General features: G+C 33.2%; 2 protein-coding genes across 3 annotated transcripts; one reads left to right on the forward strand and one right to left on the reverse strand.

Moving 5' to 3' along the window:
• Nucleotides 1–6,777: 6,777 nt before the first annotated feature.
• On the forward strand, nucleotides 6,778–8,053 carry LOC132735327 (uncharacterized). The gene has a single exon (XM_060722269.1). The coding sequence runs from the start codon at nucleotides 7,042–7,044 to the stop codon at nucleotides 7,999–8,001; it is 960 nt and encodes a 319-aa protein (XP_060578252.1). The 5' UTR covers nucleotides 6,778–7,041; the 3' UTR covers nucleotides 8,002–8,053.
• Nucleotides 8,054–12,037: 3,984 nt separating this feature from the next.
• Nucleotides 12,038–14,291, reverse strand: LOC132735328 (diacylglycerol kinase zeta-like). 2 transcript variants are annotated; one of them, XM_060722270.1, is made up of 3 exons: nucleotides 14,206–14,291; nucleotides 13,551–13,714; nucleotides 12,038–12,328 (listed from the first exon to the last, which is right to left on the reverse strand). In XM_060722270.1, the coding sequence occupies exons 1-3, from the start codon at nucleotides 14,220–14,222 to the stop codon at nucleotides 12,246–12,248; spliced, it is 264 nt and encodes an 87-aa protein (XP_060578253.1). In that variant the 5' UTR covers nucleotides 14,223–14,291; the 3' UTR covers nucleotides 12,038–12,245. The 2 variants fall into 2 exon arrangements, with proteins under 2 accessions (XP_060578253.1, XP_060578254.1); XM_060722271.1 differs by lacking the exon at nucleotides 12,038–12,328 and adding an exon at nucleotides 12,347–12,514.
• Nucleotides 14,292–23,716: the final 9,425 nt, after the last annotated feature.

Raw genomic sequence — 23,716 nt, forward strand, 5'->3', positions numbered from 1 at the left:
AGATTCTAAGAAATATATGGTTTTACGACACACCAACACAATTTAGGTCATATATCACAGGAACAGGAAAGATGCTTTTGGCTAACCTCGGGTGTCAAAACCACCTATCCTACTGGAGCTAGGGAGATGCATATAGACTTCAGTAATTTAAACCTATTTAGTCTCCTGTAATGATCACACAGGGATATACAGTGGCTGCAATTCTGATGCCTCAACACTTACAGGCAACCCCTCAGCCATAGCCTTTAACATAAGTAAATAGCCCTTCAAATACATACATGCTGATCAAGGTTATAATTAAGTTTTGCAAGAGTGTTGAAAGCTATTTTAAGCATACTGAAGACAAAAGGATAAAATCCCAGAGAAGAATATAATTATGAGATAATATTATCAATAAAACCTACTTAATATTCATGTATAATTCCTTAATTTAAGCAGATGCGAGAATTTTAACAAAACCACATGGTCGAGTGTTTTTCTTTCTTGGTTATACTGGTTTTGAAGATTTTCTCTTTCAAGCTCAATGATCTTTCTGAAAAAATAACATTGTTGTCCAGGTGGCGTTTGAATAAAATAATGGAATTATTTTAAGCATTAAAATAACTAATTACGCTTCATTGGATTGTTTACCTTTTTTAGTTCTATTTTTAGTGTCTGTTTCTTAGCATCAACAAAACAACTTCTCATTGGTTTATATTTGATATTCATACACCTTGGCTATTTATAGGGACTTGTTTCCAGTTTTCATTGCTATTAGTATTTTTGTAGTGTCGCTTGATTTTCAAAAAAAAAAAAGTTTCTCGAAGTTGTTTTAGGGTGTGGCATTCCCGCCTTTTCATTTTATTAAGTTTTAAAGTTTCAAGTTATCACTGGACATTCATATTAATTTAGAAATTAATTTCTCATTTGAAGGGATATAGACCCTTGCTGGGTTTATTATTCTATTCTAAAATGTCTTCAAGGACTACTGAAAGGAAAAAAGGTCGCGTAGACTATAAAAAAATGATCGAAGGAGAACCGTGGATTTCGGACGACAATGGAGAAGAGGTAAATAAGTTGCCGACTGCTTCTGCGGGTTTATTGGAGGAATCGAAGCCCTGTGGGATTTCAGTTTGTGAGAAGCAAGCGTCTGCTGATTCTGAGGACTCAGATCTGGATAGCATGAAGGAGGAATTGAAAAAATTAGAAAAAGAAGAAAAAGAGCTTATCGTCCAGCGGGAGAAGGCAGAATTAAGACGCAAACTTAAAGAAAAGAGAGACGCTGTAAAATCTTTAAAGGGTAACGATTTTTCGTCTATTTCTATCTCGTTGTCTGATGCTAAAGAACCGAAGAAAATTTGCTCAAAAAAAGTAAACAAGAGCTCTCCTTTGCAGAAAAGTCAGGATAAAAAAGTAACTTTAAACTCTTTGAGACAAGATAATGATTTAAAGCGTAAAGTTCGGCGTAAGCTTAGCAAATTAGGTCTTGAAGAACCTTCTATTGATACAAGTTGTTCCGATTCGGATACGTCCGATAATTCGGACAATGAAGTTTCTAGTATTGTTGATTCGTCAGATGAAGAGTTCTCTCCCAGTTCTAATAAAGATATTAGAAGAAAGAGCTCTCATAGATCTGGTATCGAGGCTAAAGCGTCTGATAGAGTGAAATTTGTTCAGAAATATCCTCATTCTCAGTTAAGATACGAATTTGTTGACCAGAGTCTGTCCTTCAATGATTTGTCTATGAATCTTTTTATAGCTGGTGAATTGGAGATTATCTCTGATAATGACACCAAATCTACAGAAAGAAAAGGACGAATGGGATTACTTAAAAGATTAATGTATTTAAGCGTATCCTATGGTTTCAGCATTTTAAAGGCATATTATGCAGCTGTTCTTAGGGAAATAGAGCTTGGTAAGAAGTCCTGGTCTGATGATTTCCATTATATTGAAATGGCTATTCTAAGCAAATATCAGCCTCAAGTTCAGGGCAAGTCTACATCTAGTACAAGAAATCGTAGAAATTTCAACAAGCAGGTTTCTATTGATAATTCTGTTGATGAAAGTCAAGGTTCTACTTGGTTTTGTTCTCCTTATCAGAGGAATAAATGTTCTAACAAATCTGGTCACATGATGGTTGTAAAAGGTAGGATGCGTATGGCTCAACATATTTGTGCTTCCTGTTGGCAGAAAGATAAAAAGAAATTGGATCATCCGGAGTGTTCCACAGCTTGTCCATATGCTATGCAATGACTTTTTTCATGCAACAGAAGTTTCAAGAATGAAAATAAGGTTGAAGATTTGTTTTTACCAGAATTTTGTTTCAAAAATTCAGAAAGTAATATAAAGGAAAATTTTCATGTTTGTTCTCAATCTGGTTCATGTCACATGTGTAGTTTTTGTTGAAAATAATTCTACCTTTTCAGAAGTTAATAAGAAAATTTTAATTCATGAATTGGTTAAAAAGTCAGGAAAACATAATTTTGAAGGTTGCCGTATTCCAATTAATAACAAGATAAATACTTCTTATATGAGACAAATTTTGTCAACCTTTCAATATAATGATATGCTGGTATGTGATTTTTTTGGAATTTGGTTTTCCTATAAATTTTTTCTGGTAATGAAAATGCATTTTCAAAATCCTTAGAAGCTTCTAATTACAAAAATTATAAAGGGGCCAATGATTTTCCTGTTCAAATTAACAAATATTTGCAAAAAGAGATTCAAAATGAGCACATTATAGGCCCTTTTCAAAAAAATCCATTTTCAAATAATATGTTAGTGTCTCCTTTAAATTCAGTACCAAAAAAGGAGGTTTCAGACAGAAGAGTAATTTTAGATTTGAGTTCAAATACTTCTTGCGCGGTTAATGATTACATTGAAAAGGATGAATATTTAGGGATGGCAAGTTCTACTATTTTTCCTAGAATAGATGATTTTGTTAAGTTGATTTTAGCTAAAGGCACTTCGGCTAGGTTATACAAAAAAGACTTGAAAGGCGCATACAGACAAATTAGTATATGTCCTTCTGATTATAATTTAGTGGCTTATTCTTGGAATAATCTTTTTTTTTTTGTGATGTTGTTTTATCAATGGGTCTTCGCAGTGCTGCTTATATTTGTCAACGTGTTACTAATGCTGTAGCATTTATGTTACTGGGTATGGGCATCTCTGTTTTGAACTATTTAGATGATTTAGCTGGGGTTGAAAAACCAGAGCTTGCTTACTTTGCTTATTCAACTCTGACTAGAGTTTTAGAGTTGTGTGGTTTACAAGAAGCTGTAGAAAAATGTTCACCACCCTCTACAATCATGACTTTTTTGGGCGTTTTGTTCAATACTGAGACTATGACTATGGAAATCACTCCAAATCGTTTGATTGAGATTCGTAGTTTGGTGAAAGTATGGTTAAATAAAAAAGTTGCTACCTTAAAGGAGCTTCAGTCTCTTTTAGGGAAATTGAACTTCGTAGGAGCTTGTGTTAAACCAAGCAGGATTTTTGTGGCTAGATTGTTAAATTGGCTCAGACAATTGTATGGTGCAGATAAAAAGATTAACCCATTGCTTCATGAGCATTTTGTGAAAAATGGCTGTTTTCATTGAAAAGTCTCCCGTTACAAGTTCAAATTGCTATAATACTATAAAAACTGCTTCAACACTAATCAAACTTGGCACAAATGTTGACTGGACCATTGCCCTTGCAACAACATGCTCAGGCTTAAATTTTCTGTTACCATGGCAACGAGGGGACATCTCAAAATTGCCAAAAATCACTATTTTGCGTTGATTTTTTCCATCAAAATTGATTTCAAAGTGCTGCAACTTCTCAATGGATTGAGATAGAGTCAAATGCTTTTCAGCGTTGGTTACACTTTACCTTATGATCAATCTGGGGTCATTTACAGCCTCTCACAAGTCCAAAATTTTCTTGGCGATGAGGGGGACTCCGCCCCCCTTCAAACCCCCCCAAACAGAAGGGGGCACATCCCCCTTCTGGCAACCCCCTGATGTATCTTTTGGTTGGGGGGCCGCGCCGAAAAAGAGGTCACTTTTTTTAACAACATTTCTCAAACAAAAACAAGTGTTTGGGGCCTAAATAAGGCATTTTTTCATCATTTGAGACAACAAAAAGGGGGGGGGGGGTGAAAAAGGCGTTAAAAGGCGTGTATATGAAGTAATGGGTTAACAGAAAATGATGAAAATACTTGAAATTACCCTAAATCGCGTTTTTTCATGTTTAAACATGGTCTGTCATATAAATTTGAAGAAAAATTGTTGTTTTGTAGATTTTTTTATTTTATTCATTAACCCATTGCTTCATGAGCTTTTTGTGAAAAATGGCTGTTTTCATTGAAAAGTCTCCCGTTACAAGTTCAAATTGCTATAATACTATAAAAACTGCTTCAACACTAATCAAACTTGGCACAAATGTTGACTGGACCATTGCCCTTGCAACAACATGCTCAGGCTTAAATTTTCTGTTACCATGGCAACGAGGGGACATCTCAAAATTGCCAAAAATCACTATTTTGCGTTGATTTTTTCCATCAAAATTGATTTCAAAGTGCTGCAACTTCTCAATGGATTGAGATAGAGTCAAATGCTTTTCAGCGTTGGTTACACGTTACCTTATGATCAATCTGGGGTCATTTACAGCCTCTCACAAGTCCAAAATTTTCTTGGCGATGAGGGGGACTCCGCCCCCCTTCAAACCCCCCACACAGAAGGGGGCACATCCCCCTTCTGGCAACCCCCTGATGTATCTTTTGGTTGGGGGGCCGCGCCGAAAAAGAGGTCACTTTTTTTAACAACATTTCTCAAACAAAAACAAGTGTTTGGGGCCTAAATAAGGCATTTTTTCATCATTTGAGACAACAAAAAGGGGGGGGGGTGAAAAAGGCGTTAAAAGGCGTGTATATGAAGTAATGGGTTAACAGAAAATGATGAAAATACTTGAAATTACCCTTAATCGCGTTTTTTCATGTTTAAACATGGTCTGTCATATAAATTTGAAGAAAAATTGTTGTTTTGTAGATTTTTTTATTTTATTCATTAACCCATTGCTTCATGAGCATTTTGTGAAAAATGGCTGTTTTCATTGAAAAGTCTCCCGTTACAAGTTCAAATTGCTATAATACTATAAAAACTGCTTCAACACTAATCAAACTTGGCACAAATGTTGACTGGACCATTGCCCTTGCAACAACATGCTCAGGCTTAAATTTTCTGTTACCATGGCAACGAGGGGACATCTCAAAATTGCCAAAAATCACTATTTTGCGTTGATTTTTTCCATCAAAATTGATTTCAAAGTGCTGCAACTTCTCAATGGATTCAGATAGAGTCAAATGCTTTTCAGCGTTGGTTACACGTTACCTTATGATCAATCTGGGGTCATTTACAGCCTCTCACAAGTCCAAAATTTTCTTGGCGATGAGGGGGACTCCGCCCCCCTTCAAACCCCCCCACACAGAAGGGGGCACATCCCCCTTCTGGCAACCCCCTGATGTATCTTTTGGTTGGGGGGCCGCGCCGAAAAAGAGGTCACTTTTTTTAACAACATTTCTCAAACAAAAACAAGTGTTTGGGGCCTAAATAAGGCATTTTTCATCATTTGAGACAACAAAAAGGGGGGGGGGTGAAAAAGGCGTTAAAAGGCGTGTATATGAAGTAATGGGTTAACAGAAAATGATGAAAATACTTGAAATTACCCTTAATCGCGTTTTTTCATGTTTAAACATGGTCTGTCATATAAATTTGAAGAAAAATTGTTGTTTTGTAGATTTTTTTATTTTATTCATTAACCCATTGCTTCATGAGCATTTTGTGAAAAATGGCTGTTTTCATTGAAAAGTCTCCCGTTACAAGTTCAAATTGCTATAATACTATAAAAACTGCTTCAACACTAATCAAACTTGGCACAAATGTTGACTGGACCATTGCCCTTGCAACAACATGCTCAGGCTTAAATTTTCTGTTACCATGGCAACGAGGGGACATCTCAAAATTGCCAAAAATCACTATTTTGCGTTGATTTTTTCCATCAAAATTGATTTCAAAGTGCTGCAACTTCTCAATGGATTCAGATAGAGTCAAATGCTTTTCAGCGTTGGTTACACGTTACCTTATGATCAATCTGGGGTCATTTACAGCCTCTCACAAGTCCAAAATTTTCTTGGCGATGAGGGGGACTCCGCCCCCCTTCAAACCCCCCCACACAGAAGGGGGCACATCCCCCTTCTGGCAACCCCCTGATGTATCTTTTGGTTGGGGGGCCGCGCCGAAAAAGAGGTCACTTTTTTTAACAACATTTCTCAAACAAAAACAAGTGTTTGGGGCCTAAATAAGGCATTTTTTCATCATTTGAGACAACAAAAAGGGGGGGGGGGTGAAAAAGGCGTTAAAAGGCGTGTATATGAAGTAATGGGTTAAACATTGCATTCCTGATGAGGTTAAAAAAGACTTGCTATGGTGGAATGAATTTTTGCCAAAATATAATGGTATTTCTTTGTTGTATCTAGGACCTTGGTGTGAGCCTGATACTATTTTAAGTTGTGATGCTTGTCTAGAAGGCTGTGGTGGTTTTTGGGAAGGGAATTATTTCCATGCTTTATTTCCTTCAGAAATTTTGTCATTTAATTTACATATAGGTGCATTAGAGATGCTAGCCTTAGTACTTTGTTTACATCTGTGGGCTTCTAATTTTAGGCATTCAAGGATAGTCATTTTGTGTGATAATCTTTCTACATGTATTGCTATTAATTCCGGGAAAGCTAAATGCCCGTTTCTTTCAAAAATACATAAGGGAGATTTGCTTCATTTCTGCAGTTTATGAATTTGAAATTAAAGCTCAACATATCTCTTCATCAGAGAATCGTTTAGCTGACCATTTATCAAGATTTGAACAGGGGGAATTTCATCGTAATGAGTTCTTTAGTTTAACAAAGAATTATAGGTTAAAAGAATTTTCAGTTAAAAGTACTGATTTTGATATCTTAAATCCATGGTGATTTTACATTAAATTAGTGGTTTAATTGTTTTTTAAATTTCAGAGGTTCAGTTTATGGGGTTGAAGCATGATCTTATGTTATCTAACAAACAAGCTTATGCTGAAGGTACATGGAAAAATTTGAAGATTCAATGGGAGGCATTTCTGCTTTTCTGTACCTATTTTCATTTGGTTTCTCTGCCAGTTTCTACTGAAACACTTCAATTATATGCTCAGTTTCTGAGTAGATCCATGAAATCAGTTGATTCAATTAGAAATTACATCAGTGGTGTTAAAACAATGCATTTGTTACTAGGTGCTTCAGTGGAACATATTAATAATTTTCTACTAAATTTATCTCTTAAAGGGATAAGTAAACAAAAACTGTATTTGCATAAACAGGCGACTCCTATTACTCCAGAAATTCTGCTGAGTATTTTTAAATGTTTAGATTTTACTCAAGTTGATAATGTTGTTTTTTGGTGTTTGTTTTTATTTGCCTTCTTTTTATTGGCTAGAAAATCAAACTTGGTACCAACAAATTTAAGAGATTTGCAGAATCCAAAGTTTTTGTTGAGAAAAGATATTGTCAATTTAGGCACTTATTTGTTGGTTAAGATGAAATGGTCAAAAACTATACAAGCAGGAGAACGGATTTTAGAGGTTCCTTTACACAGTATAGATCATTCTTGTTTATGTCCTGTATCTGCTTACAATAATATGATTAAGGTAGTTCCTGGCAAGGCTAATGATCCTTTGTTTTCGCTAGGCTCTAATAAACCAGTTACATATGCAATCTTTATGAGAAAATTGAAATCTTGTATTGACAATATTGGTTTAAATTCTGAGGACTTCTCTACTCATTCTTTTCGTAGAGGTTTTGCTACTTATGCCTTTAGGCTTAATTTACCTGCAGATCTTATTCAATTAATGGGTGACTGGAAGTCGGATGCCTATAAAAAGTATATAGAGTATTCTTTTCAAGATAAATTAAGAGTATCAAAATTCATTAGTAATAAATTAAAATATGATTAGATATAATATTTAAGGTCTTTCAATTAGTAGGCAGATTTTCAATTACAATTATCTTAAGTATTCATTAAGGGTAGTATAAATTGTTATGACATTCAAGTTCCTTATTATATATAGTGTTTATTTGGTTACGTTTTGAATTTTGAATTTCTTATGTGGCTTCATTTTAATCTATGGAGTTTCTGTTACAACATGATGAATACACAAGTTGGCAGAATTTTGACATATAAAAAACTTCACAATTTGCATATCAACTGTTAAAGGACAGAGTTTTTTATGTAGGCCCTAATGTTATAGTTCTATTTTCTACATGTATGTGGCTTCATTTAAATTAATGATGTATCTGTTACAACATGATGCTTACACATGTTGGCAGACTTTCACATATTGAAATTTCACTATTAGCCTAGCATCTGTTGAAGGACAGTGTTATTTATTTAATATGTTATGATTTTATTTTCTTATGTGGCTTCATTTTAATTAATGAAGTTTCTGTTATAACTTGATGATTACACAAGTTGGCAGAATTTCACATATAGAAATTACACCATTTGCATAGCAACTGTTGAAGGGCAGTGTTAGTGACAAGTTTTCACATATAGAAAACGCATTTTTCATAGCAACTGTTGAAGGACAGTGTTATTTACATAATATGTTATGATTTTATTTTCTTATGTGGCTTCATTTTAATTAATGAAGTTTCTGTTATAACTTGATGATTACACAAGTTGGCAGAATTTCACATATAGAAATTACACCATTTGCATAGCAACTGTTGAAGGGCAGTGTTAGTGACAAGTTATCACATATAGAAAACACATTGTTCATAGCAACTGTTGAAGAACAGTGTTATTTATGTAATATGTTATAATTTTATTTACTTATGTGGCTTCATTTTAATTAATGGAGTATCTGTTATAACTTGATGTTTACACAAGTTGGCAGAATTTCACTTACTGAAATTTGATAATTTTCTTAATTTTGTCTCTACTATTGACAGACATTTATTTAAGTTAGCAGAATTTTCTTTTTGGGTAAATGATTATATATTTGAAGTCTTTATATATTGTATTTTGTATTTCAAAAGTATTCTTTTGTATTTCAAAGTATTCTATCTTTGAATACCTAATTAATTTCAGAATTCAGGAAGGTGATCATTGTGGGGGATTCTATGATAAAAAACTTACCACCGATTGAGGGAGTTGAAGTTAGAGCCATCAGAGGTGCTACAATCGGTAAAATCAATTTTCTTCTAGAGAATAGACAGCTGTCTCTTGGTTCTAGTAACTATATAATTATTCATGCTGGTACCAATAATATTGCCAATGGCAATTCATGTGACTATATTTTATCTGGTCTGGCAAATTTGATTGCAACAGTCCGTCGTTTAAAACCAGACATTCATATTATCGTTTCTTCTATACTTCCTCGGCCGGTGGATAAGGATGAAACTGAGTCAGTTATCAAACAAGTCAATACTTGTTTTGAAAAAGAAATGTCCAAAGATTTGAATGTGAAGTTTGTGAAATCTTTCCGTCCATTTTTGTTTAAGGGGCAGATCAAAAGATTTCTTTTTGCCAATCTAGATGGAGGGTTACATTTGAATACTGAGGGCTCAAATCGTTTGGGTCATTTCTTCTTGAGGGTTATTTCTACGCTGAGTTATTAATTATTATTTTTGTTATGAGTTTCTTCTTGATTGAAGAAATACTGTCTACAGTTGGATGTGTTAACCTTCTGGGCAGTTAAGTCATAACAAATTATTCTAAGGTTGTAATTGTATATTATATATATATATATATATAATATTATGTTAATCATATGGTAGTAATTGTTGATTCAAATTACTATTTCATTTATTTCTACAATTTGTGTTAAAATTTTGAATCTTTCAGAAGATTCCTGTATATAAATTTTGTTTCTGCGGTCTAAGGTAAAAAAAAATTTTTGATTTTGTGTTGTTTATTTTGATTGCCTTAGTTTGTTGGGCTTAGGGATGGCGGTTATTTGATTATCTCTAAAGTACTTTGTCGTTGATTTATACATTACTTTAGATCTTGTTTGCGACACTTAGGACAAATAAATTTATTAAATTATATCTGTTTTACGTTTTGATATCTAAGGAAAGTAATTGAATTATTTTAAGCATTAAAATAACTAATTACGCTTCATTGGATTGTTTACCTTTTTTAGTTCTATTTTTAGTGTCTGTTTCTTAGCATCAACAAAACAACTTCTCATTGGTTTATATTTGATATTCATACACCTTGGCTATTTATAGGGACTTGTTTCCAGTTTTCATTGCTATTAGTATTTTTGTAGTGTCGCTTGATTTTCAAAAACATTTTTTAAAACATAAAAATATCTTCCTGTAAATAAATAAATATTTACATGTAATATCCACCTATTATTTCATTTAGGGACAGATCCATCTTCTATCAAAAATATAACTACAGCATTAGTAACTATGTATTGCAAAGCCAATGTATTAAAAAGCTTTTGCATTAACAAATAAATATAAAGTACCCATTTCTTCCTTTGAAGTCAAATAGAAAAAGATTCCAGTAAGTCCTGTTCAAAGAACTAAAATTAGGTCCTGCTTGCAAAATAATGTGTGCAAAGATGTATTTATAAGTGAACAAGGGGAATCATAGCTTAAATTTCATATATTTTTTTCAGACTGTTACTTGGCAAAGATTTAAAACTGACCAATGGAAGAAATTGTTACATAAAAGACTTTGGTCGAAACTTTTTTATCTCTCTTGAATACTGCCTTGAAATGTAAAGCAATTTAAGACAAGAAGTGTGGTACTTTAAATCTTTTCTCTTTTTTTTTGTCTTCCAGAAATGGCAAAAATCATTTATTTTTCCTTCTGGGATAGGGGGCTTGAGGTGGAAATTTAAAATCTTTTCCAGAAATGGTAAAAATCACTGGGATTGGGTAGGGAGAGGGAGAGGGGGCAGCGATATTTTGCGGCCTTTATATTTGGTGCTGATGCTAGATATATACTACTATTACTATAATATTACTACTAGTTCATTTCAGTTAGTTAATTAACAGATAGCCTAGGTAAGATTAAAAGCAACTATTCTGGACAACAAGTTTAATATTCACCAGATCCAAACACAGAGACAGATAAGTTACCCCGTACATGTACAAGCCATTACACAATGCTTCTATTCACTCTTATCCCAGTTAATTTGAATTACAGACATGGTTGTATTGTTTTAAATTTTTAACTCTTTGGTTTAAGTTTTTTTTTTTTTCAACAGAATATTAATTATATTGCATTAATTAAACTAGGCAGCAGCTGTTTGGAGTACAGTCAGATTGCATTAATACACAAATTAACTTTGCTTCACACTATTGGCGATGGATTGCATATTGTTTTTTGTCACTTACAGGGACTCCACCACGTTGTCTGATAGAGCTGTAATTTTTTTTTCAAGATTTTTAAACCGTTCTTTATTTTGTTCTACACAAATATTTCCGATCATTCGCTCCCAAAGCTTTTTTTCAGAATAATCATTATTATTGTACAAAATCACTTGAAAATGAAAAACGTTTCATAATGCTTTTAATTAAATTGGACTTAGAATCATACTTATTATTTATATTCAATGAAATTCTTAGTATATTTCTTGTTTATCTTTTCCATATTTTTCCGTTTTAACTGACTTAATAAGTACGATTTCAAATATCATGTTCTTATAATTTTTGACCTTAGTGGAGCTCAGTTAAGTGCAAGTATTGAAATACAAGTTATAGCATGACAAAAACATGATACCCAAAATAAGATTCTAAGAAATATATGGTTTTACGACACACCAACACCAATTTAGGTCATATATCACAGGAACAGGAAAGATGCTTTTGGCTAACCTCGGGTGTTCAAAACCACCTATCCTAACTGGAGCTAGGAGATGCATATAGACTTCAGTAATTTAAACCTATTTAGTCTCCTGTAATGATCACACAGGGATATACAGTGGCTGCAATTCTGATGCCTCAACACTTACAGGCAACCCCTCAGCCATAGCCTTTAACATAAGTAAATAGCCCTTCAAATACATACATGCTGATCAAGGTTATAATTAAGTTTTGCAAGAGTGTTGAAAGCTATTTTAAGCATACTGAAGACAAAAGGATAAAATCCCAGAGAAGAATATAATTATGAGATAATATTATCAATAAAACCTACTTAATATTCATGTATAATTCCTTAATTTAAGCAGATGCGAGAATTTTAACAAAACCACATGGTCGAGTGTTTTTCTTTCTTGGTTATACTGGTTTTGAAGATTTTCTCTTTCAAGCTCAATGATCTTTCTGAAAAAATAACATTGTTGTCCAGGTGGCGTTTGAATAAAATAATGATGGGTATTTTCCTTGATTAATAATCATAGTGCATTATAAAGCAACCTATCTGTGCATATAATATATGTAGGTATGTGGAAATTTACGTTATATTTGGCGGCTGAGTTTCAGAGGCACCTATCCATAATTTCTCATAATCTGAAAAATCATCAGACTGGTTTAAACATTTGCTGAAACTTTCCATTAGTTGACTAGTTTTGAATATCTTATTAAATTACATCAATAGCCTGATTTTACATAAGAAGAATCAGTAATTAATTAGTCTAAGACTGGTTTTGAATAAGTTTTACAGAATAACAACATCATTAATTCAAATTAGCAACTGGAATTTTTATTCTTTAGACTGGTTTGCTATACAGGAAACTGGCTTAGAATAATAATAAGTTTGGTTGTTGACTGGTTTAATAATAATTTTTAGTGTAGACTGGTTTAATAATAATTTTGAGTGTAGACTGGTTTAATAACTTTGAGTGCAGATTGGTTTCCAAAACAATTTTGTACAGAGACTGGTTGTGGTAAACTTGTGTACCAATCAAGAAGACTGGTTTATATCAACTATGACTTGTTTACTACCTAATTATAGATCTAATATCATAAATTGAAAAAAATTTGTAGCTATAAATAGGGACTTTATTTGATTTTAGCTAATTATAGATTTCCCTTGCACCTTGATTAACATACCAGTTTACTGCTGACAAATATGAAAAAAATTATGTTATAATATATATATGTTATTGCCTTACAACTTAAAAACAATTGCTCAGTGAATCAAGTAGATCTATTCTTCCTATTATGTAAATTAGATCTAGAAATTTTTCTAAAGTTTTAAATTAAAGCACAGTCAAGAGCACTGCATGCCGAGTTAACGCTCGTCTGTTAAAAAATTAAGGTAATAAAAAGGGGCATAACTCCATTAATATTGTTTTCAGAATTATGCCCCTTGTTTAACAATTGCATTTTGTCATGATAAGCAAGTATTCCCTGTTTCATACTGATAACTTAAAAAAAATAATAATAATCAAAATTATGGGCTACATTTTAGGTTTTGAACAATGACAACGATGCCACGATCATAATGACTCAACTTTTTCTTCGAAAGAGACAAGCTAAAGCTAAAATTGAGAAACCCGTTTCTTAAAACATGCTCTAAATGTCATGATATTTTTCCGCTTACTTTCTAGATAAGCTGCCAGTTCCCTGTCGTCCGCTCTCAATGCCTGCATTCTTGGCGTGTTACCTTGGTTGTCTTTCCTGGTCAGACAGGCTCGAGCCTCTACCAGTACACAACATATAGTCCTGCGCTGGTACCACGCAGCCTTATGTAATGCTGTCTGGCCTCTGAAAAATGAAGCAAAAAATAAATTAATACATGTATAATCTACATGTAAGACCCAAGTTCTTTAAAAAAAGATCTTTTTTTACCAATGTTATAAACAACAAAACTTTTATGCATAAAAATTGTAAAGTTTGTCATATTTCACAAAATACATTCAAAGTCTATCTGGGGTTGTGAATATCAATACAGTTCTTAAACTTTTTATATGTTACTTCTTGAGTTTGTTTTATCAACAATTTATTTTACTTATTTAGATGCAATTTTTTATACAATATTTCTCATCATGTGGAAAAATAAATACTAATATGACTGAATAACCAACAGTGCAGACCACAAACAAACAGCAGGGAATTAAATGTGCCGGCTAATCTTTAAATCGTGTCTGCACTGGTCACATGGGTAAATACATTCCCCACCAGGAGGCTCAGGGTAATAGTAGTATATAGTAACAAATTAGTTACTATCATAATACTGAATCAACTTAAAGACTTACTTTTCATAGTCCACCATATCTAATATCACAGGAGGGGCTGAAAAATAAAGAAAAAAAGAGATCTATTAAAAAGTACAAAAGAGAAAAAATATGACTTATTTAGAAAACTTGGCATTAGTTGTTATTTAATAAGGTTATCCTGGAAATTTAACTTACTATTCTCCTTTAATGAATTCACCTTTACCACCATGAGTATACAGCTTTAAAGGGTCTCAACTGAGGTTTTTTACATGAGGAGACTAAAAATAGTTTTTCAATATAAAAAGTCCATTTGATGTAGGTCTAGATTATTCACTCAATCCATTTGATGCGTTTTACAATGGTCATTTATTGTCAATGTCTTATTCAGTGTTATTACTAAAGCTATGGTAAGGTACAGTTTCCTATTTATTTAGCTTATCAGTCTGGATTGAATGTCTTTAGCTGTATAGCATTTCAGGCCTGAGTTGACACATGTATGTGTTTGATTTTTGCGACGGACGCGCCCTCAGGCGCGTTCAGAGCTAAGTCATCTACATGGGATTTCGTCTGCCACACTCGCGCAAAGTGTCCTCAACCGATTAACAGCCCAAGAAAAAGTACATGAATTTGATCCTTTAAAACTCCCATACTATGTCGGGATATCTTAAAATCTTCCATAATTTAGCGCTTTTCAATTTCAATTAAGTTATCAAAGTTAAAATATGGACGTATGTGATTGATAAAAACGTTGTAGTCCCGTAGTATTATTGCGCCAATATGCAAATTACTGCCGAAAACGATTTACCGCTGTTCGAAAAAGTAGGACAGCAAAATTATACTATAATAAGGTGTAAGCTCTGAGTTCCAATGAAATTATTAGTAGGAAATAAATATTTCTACATTATACAAAACATTAATTATTAACAAATAAAAGTTTTTTGGACTCTAGAATAAACTCGCGCATTAATAAAAGAAGAACTATTTTCGTGACTCATACCGCGGGTTTTAGCTGAATATTCAGCAGTTATTAATAAATTAGATACATTTTCTTAGGTCACGATATGAGTTAACCTTCGCTATTCTAAAATAGATTCTGCTTTACCTGTGCTGATTTTCGGACAGTAGGGAGTACACATATTATACATGTTATAAACCAGCAGATACTTACTTTGTTCACATGCAATACTTTTAGAAATTCAATACAATTGTAAGAAGCAAACAAGTTGAAAATGTAATTTAGTGTGAAAATGAAAAGGACAACTAAACACTATAGTGCTTTTAAAAAAATTTGTGACATGTAGATTAAAATAAAAACGATGTGCTCTGGCCCTTGCAAATAAAACAAGAGCTGTCAGAAGGACAGCGCGCTCGACTTTTTTAGTGCTTGCCTATAAAACAAAACTTTGACAGTTAAGGGCACACAAGACTTTAACTAGGAATTTCTAAGTACAAATCAAGAAACATTTTCACAGAGTTATCTTCTCTTGCTTACAGATAGGTCTCATGATGGCACATAAGAACTCCAACTTCCAAAGTAATATCTCAAATGGTTAGGTTCAACAAGTGGACAAGAATGAAAATTTTAACTGAGTTTCTAAGTCAAAAAGGGCCATAATTCAAATAAAATCCTTAACAGAATTACCTTCTCCTGCCCATGTTTGGGACCATGATGGTAAACAAGTATTCCAACTTTCAATTTAATATCTCAAACCAGTTCAGTCAAAAAGTTGACTGGTACAAAAAAACTTAACCAAGATTCTAGTCGATAAAAGGCCTTAATTTTAAAAAAACAAATCCCTGCAGAGTTACCTTCTCTTGCGTACAGATGGGGGTAATGATGTGAAATAGCATTAAAAGTTTCAAAAGCAATATCTCAAAGGGTTAAGGCAATAAGTGGATTTTACCCATATTCAATGTATTTTCTAAGTCAAAAAGGGGCATAATTCTGTCAAAACCTTGACAGAGTTATGTCCTCTTGTCTGTTGATGAAGGTCGTGATGGTAAACAAGTATGGTCAGTTTCAAAGCAATACCTCCAATGGTTTTGAAATAAAGTGAGGTGGTACAAAAAACTTAACCAAGCTCAATACACTTTCTAAGTCAAAAAAGGGCCATAATTCTGTCAAAAACCTTGACAGAGTTATGTACTCTTGTCTGTAGATGGAGGTTATGATGGTGAACAAGTATGGTAAGTTTCAAAGCCATACTTGTAATACTTCTGAAATAAAGTGGGGTGGTACGAAAAACTTAACCAAGGTGTGACGCCAACGCCGACGCCGACGCCGGGGCGAGTAGGATAGCTCCCCTTTTCATAGAAAAGTCGAGCTAAAAAATCTAAAAAATACGGTGACTTTTAATTGCTGATGATCTTAACCAAAAATAGTTTTAATGATACGTACATATCCAAAAGAAATAAAAATACAAATGACTTAATATATTTTATTGTCTATATGCCCACTATGTTAAAACACGAAGCAATTCTAAATAACATTCTCACATGTATAATCACGGATTTATCCGTGGTATAATGTATTATGCTTGAAGTCTATTTGCATGGTTTTATCTTAGAAATATGTCGTTGAAAGTTTTTTTTTCCATTTACATATCATTTCTAGGAATAAATCGATAATGACACTGATTTACAAGTTTGACCAGGGATTTAGGCATATATTTCATTCTGCTTGAAAGTAGAAAATCTGGATTTTATCAGATTGGGACCCAAAATATATTGCTCCTTGTATGGAACAAATTTTCTCTGTTATATATTTTGTGTTTTATTTTTTTTTCTAAAAAAACCTAAATGTTTCTCCGGTTGCATGTCCGTCGCATTCAGTGCTGCAGCACTTTGATTTTTCTAATGGTGATCAGCTTATATGTCACAGGTCACATGACCCCCACTGCTGATATAGTGCATATAAATAATTACCTTCTCATTTATGACAGTCTTCGTTTAAATAAATTACCTATCTTTTTCCTTTCTTTTAAATAAATTACCTATCTTTTTCCTTTTTTAAATAAATTACCTATCTTTTTCCTTTGAAAACTTTCTGCGACTAAGTATTTTAATAATGTCTATTCAACTATTGCTGACTATTTCCTCTATAAATTTTAAATGGAAACATTATTAAACACTCAAGATGAATGGAATTACAACAGGCCACAGATGTTTAGAAAACCTATCCTCTTAGAAGAATGTCTATATAAGTTATAAATTAAATTTACAAGCATGTGAACATGCAGATACTGAACCAGACATGAAAACAGAATGAGTATTATATGATGTCAACCAATAGGCAATAAATAAGAGACTGTAGGATTGGTTGGTATTCTTTGAAACATAGAGTGTCACAGTTTTGTACTACTATTTGTACCAGTCTACACACACTACTCAAAAACATTGACCTAATGTTAGGATAAGAGACTTAAAGGAGTCACATTATGCACATCAAAGAATAAATGGTGAGTGTGTTTAGGTAAAACTACATGTAAAAATAACTATACATTTTGTAATATTTGCTTTAAATTTTACATTAAATGTCACCTGAATAATCCATAACCATCGTAACCCACATAAATATCCTTCGGAAATTATATATAATGTTTAATTTTTATAAAAAGAGTGAGGCAGTCTTTTTTATACTTTAGGCCGTTTTAATATTTCATCCTAAGCATTCGTAATTATCAATTATTGTTCAATTGCCATTGTTTTAAGTAATCTTTTGAAATGAGCAACTTAAAGTAATCACAGCCTGACAGTGAAGAAATGAGCATAATGTCATGTTAACCAGAACTGAGTTGGAGCTAAAAATGACTTGCTTTTTACACCCGTACAGCCAGGTCTGCTTGCATATGCATTTTTTTTTTAAATACGTTTATTTAAGGTCGCCGCCGGAAAGCCCATATGGGCGACCGTACACTCAAGTCGGGCCATCCTAGAGCGTCCCGCCAAGATTTTTTCGTCGATTTTTTTCCAGCTTTTATTGGTGGAGGAAGACCCCAGGAGCCCCTCTGGGCAATTTTTCAGGCACAAGGCGGGCACCCGGGTAGAACACCGACCTTACGTAAGCCTGCTGGATTGGCTTCCTCAATGGAAAGATTTTCGAGCCGGAAAATGTAAGGATCAGGAACCAACAGCGGGTGAGGGACCAGTTGATCTCAAGTCAGCGACCTTTTAACCACTCAAGCACGGAGGCCATGATAATACTTTGTATTAATTTCCCCTTCAATGAATGAAGTTTTCGTCTTTTACTATTTCACTTTATTTATTTATTTTTTTGGGGTATTTTAATTTAATGAAATTCCCTTCGAGAGCATTGGGGAATGGACCCTGTTTTCCTGAATTTCCAAAAAGCATGCAGGGCAAAGCTGGATTTCCCAAAATTCGGTTATTTGAGAATTTTCACAGTAAATAATACTGGTTAAACATGTTTTAATTCATTTTGTAGAAAATGCACAGAATAGAGGATATTTTCTAAAAAAATCTTGACATTCATGAAAACAGAAAAAAACAACCATCACTCACTGATTGGGGAAAAGTACCATCCTACAACAAAATTACATTTGGATACCTATGAAGAACCTTATGGCGCAAAAATGTCGAGAATTTACAATCTTTGTTCAATGGAATACAAAAATAAAACAAATGTAATAGCATATTTGTTAAACATAACAACCCAAGTAATCGCCTGAAGTTAGGGTAACAATATTCTCAAGTGCTGGTCGAAAATAGCATGCTTAGCAATAACAACTTAAGCAATAACATTTGAACCGAACAAATTAACTTCCTATCTCTGAGTTCCCTAGAATGAAGACAATCATATTTTTATCTATTCTACTTTTCATAATGCCATAAGAACTAGACAGTGGCCCTGTTACCCATTTTTTAATATCTTGGTTACAGATATATAATAAATTTTCTTAATTAAAAATGTCATATAATTTTCTTTTTTAATAAATCAAAACAAGAAACCCTTCATTACTTTAATTAAGAGACCTTTAGTAATGCTTTCTCCAATTTCCAGAAAATAACATAAGCAATCTAAATATGTCATTTTGTTCCGAAGACAAAGAAAGAGGGCATTTAATTAAAAAAGTTAGATATCATATCTGCATACAGGAAGGGGGGAAAGACGAGCATCTCAATTTCTGGAAACATTTAGGTCAAGATATGCAAAAACTGCCAGAGTTGCCCAAATTAGACATTTTTATTTATTACGATATCTTTGTTCAAATAAACAAGAAATTATTCATTTTAATATAGAAGGCCAATTTTTCTTGCTTACCAAAATAAAAAGGGGCGAGTCCTGGAAAGTAGCTAGAAATGTTGTCTATAGGAGAGAAAAAAACCAAAGATTCCCCCACAATCCATTGTTTTGGTCAAAAAATTATCTGTACAATAAACAGCAACAGTAACTGTAATACTTTTTGGATATTTATGTCATTGTGACATATAATAATTTTGCTAAAATCAAGGGCTGTAACCCTGTTAAACTGTAATAGTGCATAAAAAATTCACATGATGATTAAAAATTAGATACATGGCTTGCAGCAGTAAATATTTATGGAATTACACGTGACATTAAGTCCTGAAAACGCTGTTTTTATACTTAATAAGGGGGGCCATAACTCAAAAATAACATATGTGAATAGATCACAATGTTTTGGTGAAAAAATATTTGTAGGATTTTTTAGTTTCATAGCTATTGCAGTTATAGCTTTTTAATTTACACTCAAATACAAACGGGTCTTCTAAAAGGCAGGCAGATTTTATATTTATTTTTCTTTTTTTTATTACAAAGATGAAATATATTCATTAACACCTCATGTCAACAGTTTTTCTGGCTACTGTGGTATGAGAGAAATTTTAAGCAGAACCTCTAGTTAGATCACAAAATATGAAATATTCAACATTAGATAAAAAAAAAAATCTACTATTTTCCCTAACATTTCCAAGAAAATCAAGATATTTTTCTGTTAAGACAGGTAAAATTTCTATGTAATAAGCTATAAATAGCTCAAGCCCTGTCATTTATATGTAATAAGAGACTATAAAATAATGGTAGTTTATGCAAGTATAATTTCAAATAAAATTACTAGTAAATTATGGGCATTTTTTGTTGAAAAATAAATAATGTCATTTCTGTTTTAAATTTGGGGGTATTTTTTTAGATTGCAAGATAAATATTATAGAGTTGGCATTAAATGAAAATCTTAGTACCTAAAGAAATTATATGACATACATTGTAAATTAAGTTAAGCCAGTTCATCCAAATATAAACCAGTTTTCAACCACGTTAAAATCTTTATTTACTAAAATAACATTTTCTTACACTTTTGGGATATTTTTGTAATTCTCTGAACACCGAAGGAAAATATCTACATTTTTCCTGTGCCAACTGGGGATATAGCTAATAAAAGACTATTAAAAAAGTCTGTACATCTTTGGGGGCAGCCTGTTTCATCTTTGGGGCCAACACTGTTTCATTGGGGCTGAATTTTGTGAAATGGGTTTGCCCTCTTTTGAATTTGGATCAGGTCCATTCAAAGGTTTTTTAAGGGATTTCAAAATAATACAAAAAATGCTAATACAAATTATCCTAGCAGGCAAGTAAAGAGCTGGGTCAGACTAAAGAGTTCCCAAACTATGGCAAGGCTGTATACTGGTGGCAAAGGGGCTAATGCCAAGATGGATCACTTTTCTACATCTAAGCCAGGAAACGTGGTTTTAATCTTTGTAAGGGGGAGATAAATGAACTCGGGCTTTTTAACTGGTATAGAGCAAGTTACCAGTAAAGGTAATTCTCTTGTTTTGTTATTTTTTCTGGTTTTTAAAGCAAGACTTTAAACCACAATTTTGGCTCATATCTTTGCCGCCCAATCCCACCTAACTGACTTATTTGCCTGATAGCTTACCAGCAATTTAACCAGTGTTTTTAACCACATGGCCTTCGACCGAATACTGAATCCAAACTCCTCCCCCCCCCACCCGTTGCATGGGTTTTTTATCAGCTGTGAGACACAAAATTTCCGCCAGACCAAGAACTAATCATTTACTGCTGCCTGCTTAATATTCATAATCATTATTTTTGTGGTGGAACGAATTTTTGTGCCCTTTGAACATAGTTTGACCTATTTTAAAGATCCAAAAATTTCATTTTCAATCTGGGGGTGTAAAGGTTTTTTTTGCCGCCTCAACAATATTTCATTTTACCTTTTGGAAAAAGAAAAGTGCGACGAATTTAACAACCCCAAAATGTAATGGGGCCTGAAATTAAATTTTAAAATTCCATAGTAATTTGATATTAAATCGTATTCAACAGTATATCTTTCATAGTTCCATTAAAACTTTCCAAATTTTTTTAAAAGGTTATTTAACAGATTTATTTGTGACCAAATCCTTGCCGGAATGAATGTAACGCCGCATGCCCGTATTGGATTGTGCACAGAAGGTCAGCACCATGGCTGTAAGCTCCGCAAGCTTCCGTAAATCACGCGCTTTTTGATGGCATAATTCATCACTGAAATAAAAAAAACAAAATTAAAATGACAAAACCAACCTAAATGGGGTTTGCCCCACCAAGCAATATATAGATCAGACCGCCTGCGCTTCGCGCAGTCTGAATCAGGATTCATGATGTTGGCTTACAAACGCGCTATTAAACAAGTAAAGAAATGATAAGGGCAACAGCTATGAGGCAAGTGAATTTTTAAATTTTAAGCTAGCGCTTGACCACTTTTCCAAGTTTACACATGGAGGTAATTCTTTTGTCTTTATATTCTTTTAGGACCATGAAAGTTTTGTGAGGATTCTAAATTTATCAATAGTTTTAATTCCCGGAACAGAAGTGGAGTGTGGAATTGAAAACCAGGCCCGAGATGATAAAAATTGCATTAAAGTGGCACCAAAGTCAAGGTGGATGTGTTTATTTCTTTAAAATTGTCCTCTAATTTTCAAATACCTTATTCTATAAATGGGCTAAATTTTGAAAACATGTTTCAGCAGTTTTTAATTAAGCCCAACAGGAATATGATCTTTTACAATTTATGTACAAAAACATCCTCCCCTCGCAACCACTCCGCCCCACACCCCAAATTAACAAACCCAGGTACAATTTTCGACTTACATTCAGATGGCTTTCACAAATGAAGGTTTATGCCTTGAAACGTTGGGGTTATGTTTAAACATTTACCTGCCGAATCTGACTGTGGCGTCTGACCGCCCAGCTTCTAATGTTGCCTAAATTTAAAAAATTTTCAATCTGATATCCCCAAAAGTTGACAATGGACAGTCCCCAAAAATGGAAGGCTGGAGCAAGTCTCATTTGATAAATTTTAAGCAAGTTAAAAGGAAGTAACGCAATTTGAAACTGCCTTCCTAGCTAATTGAATCATGCCTACTATTTTATTAATCACCTTGAAAATGATATGACCTTTGGGAAAACTGGTGACCTTGAACACTGTGATTACCATTAAACTTTGATAATAGTAAATAACATAAAACAAGAATATTTAGCCTTGGCAACATGCAAATGTAATATTAGCGGATGATTTAATTCTAACGCATAATAAACTAGCAAGTGGCAAATCTATTCAAGTCTGAAATTTTAACAATATTTTTCTTTTTAAAGTTAACTGAAAATACAAGTATAGCAAAAATTTTAACTAAAACGCTGAATTCTATGCCTTGTCAAATGATTTGGCATAAATGTCTCCCAAATCTTCCACATTTCACTAATCTAAAATTTCAATATCACCAATATTTAATTTGGCGTAAAAATTTTATTTTAATGAAATAAGTTTTGAATGAATTTTTTGGCAATTGACCGTTTTGTGAAAGCAGTCCATTAATTTACATTATTGTGGCATTTCTGCGTAAAGCCTAATTGAATTCATTACTGGAAGTTAAATTCTTTTTTCAGGCAGTTTGCAAATGTTTTTAATCTGGAAACCATAAATTAAATAATTTATATGGCTTCCACGATTGGATAACATTAAAGTTTACTCTGGGAAAAAAAAAAAAATTTTTTTTCAAAAATTTTTTTTTTGTGGTTTTTTCCACTCACACACTACACTGTAAAAAATCATTATAGAAAACTTTCCCTGGGCTTTACTGGTGGAAAAAGACTTCATGATGCTTCTCAGGGCATCAAAATCCAGGTGCAAGTGGGCAACATTAGCAAGTTTGCTCTCAATAAGGTCAAAATGCTTTACTCAAAATTCCGTGTTAGTCGAAGAAATTTTCTAAAGTCCTGTCAAAATTTCCGCTTTTTTAAATCTTTTTTTTTAACTCCCGCTTTAGGTCAAATTTTTTTACTTACCGAGACCCTGTTTTAGTCGAAAAGGAAAATTTGGCCCCCTCAAATTAAAGTCCAATATTTTTATCTCAATTAGTCGAAGTGTGAAAACAGCCGACTGTAAAGGTAAGGACATTAAAGGGGCGAGATTTTTGCCACTCGTGATTCAAACCGTTTCATGGTTTAATTTTAATTGTTGGTCATCTGTTTTTTTAACAGGTCGTAAAAAGTGGCTTTAAATCGGTTTAGGACTTAATT

The sequence above is a fragment of the Ruditapes philippinarum genome, unplaced genomic scaffold (genome assembly GCF_026571515.1).
Source record: "Ruditapes philippinarum isolate M1 unplaced genomic scaffold, ASM2657151v2 ctg12516_1_1_1_1, whole genome shotgun sequence".
Lineage (NCBI taxonomy): Eukaryota > Metazoa > Mollusca > Bivalvia > Venerida > Veneridae > Ruditapes > Ruditapes philippinarum.

Coding starts and splice junctions, on each gene's coding strand:
- LOC132735327 (XM_060722269.1), top strand. CDS start 7,042: ATGGGGTTGAAGCATGATCTTATGTTATCTAACAAACAAGCTTATGCT.
- LOC132735328 (XM_060722270.1), bottom strand. Junction 12,329..13,550: donor ACTGGCAGCTTATCTAGAAA/GTAAGCGGAAAA, acceptor TTATTTTTTCAG/AAAGATCATTGAGCTTGAAA.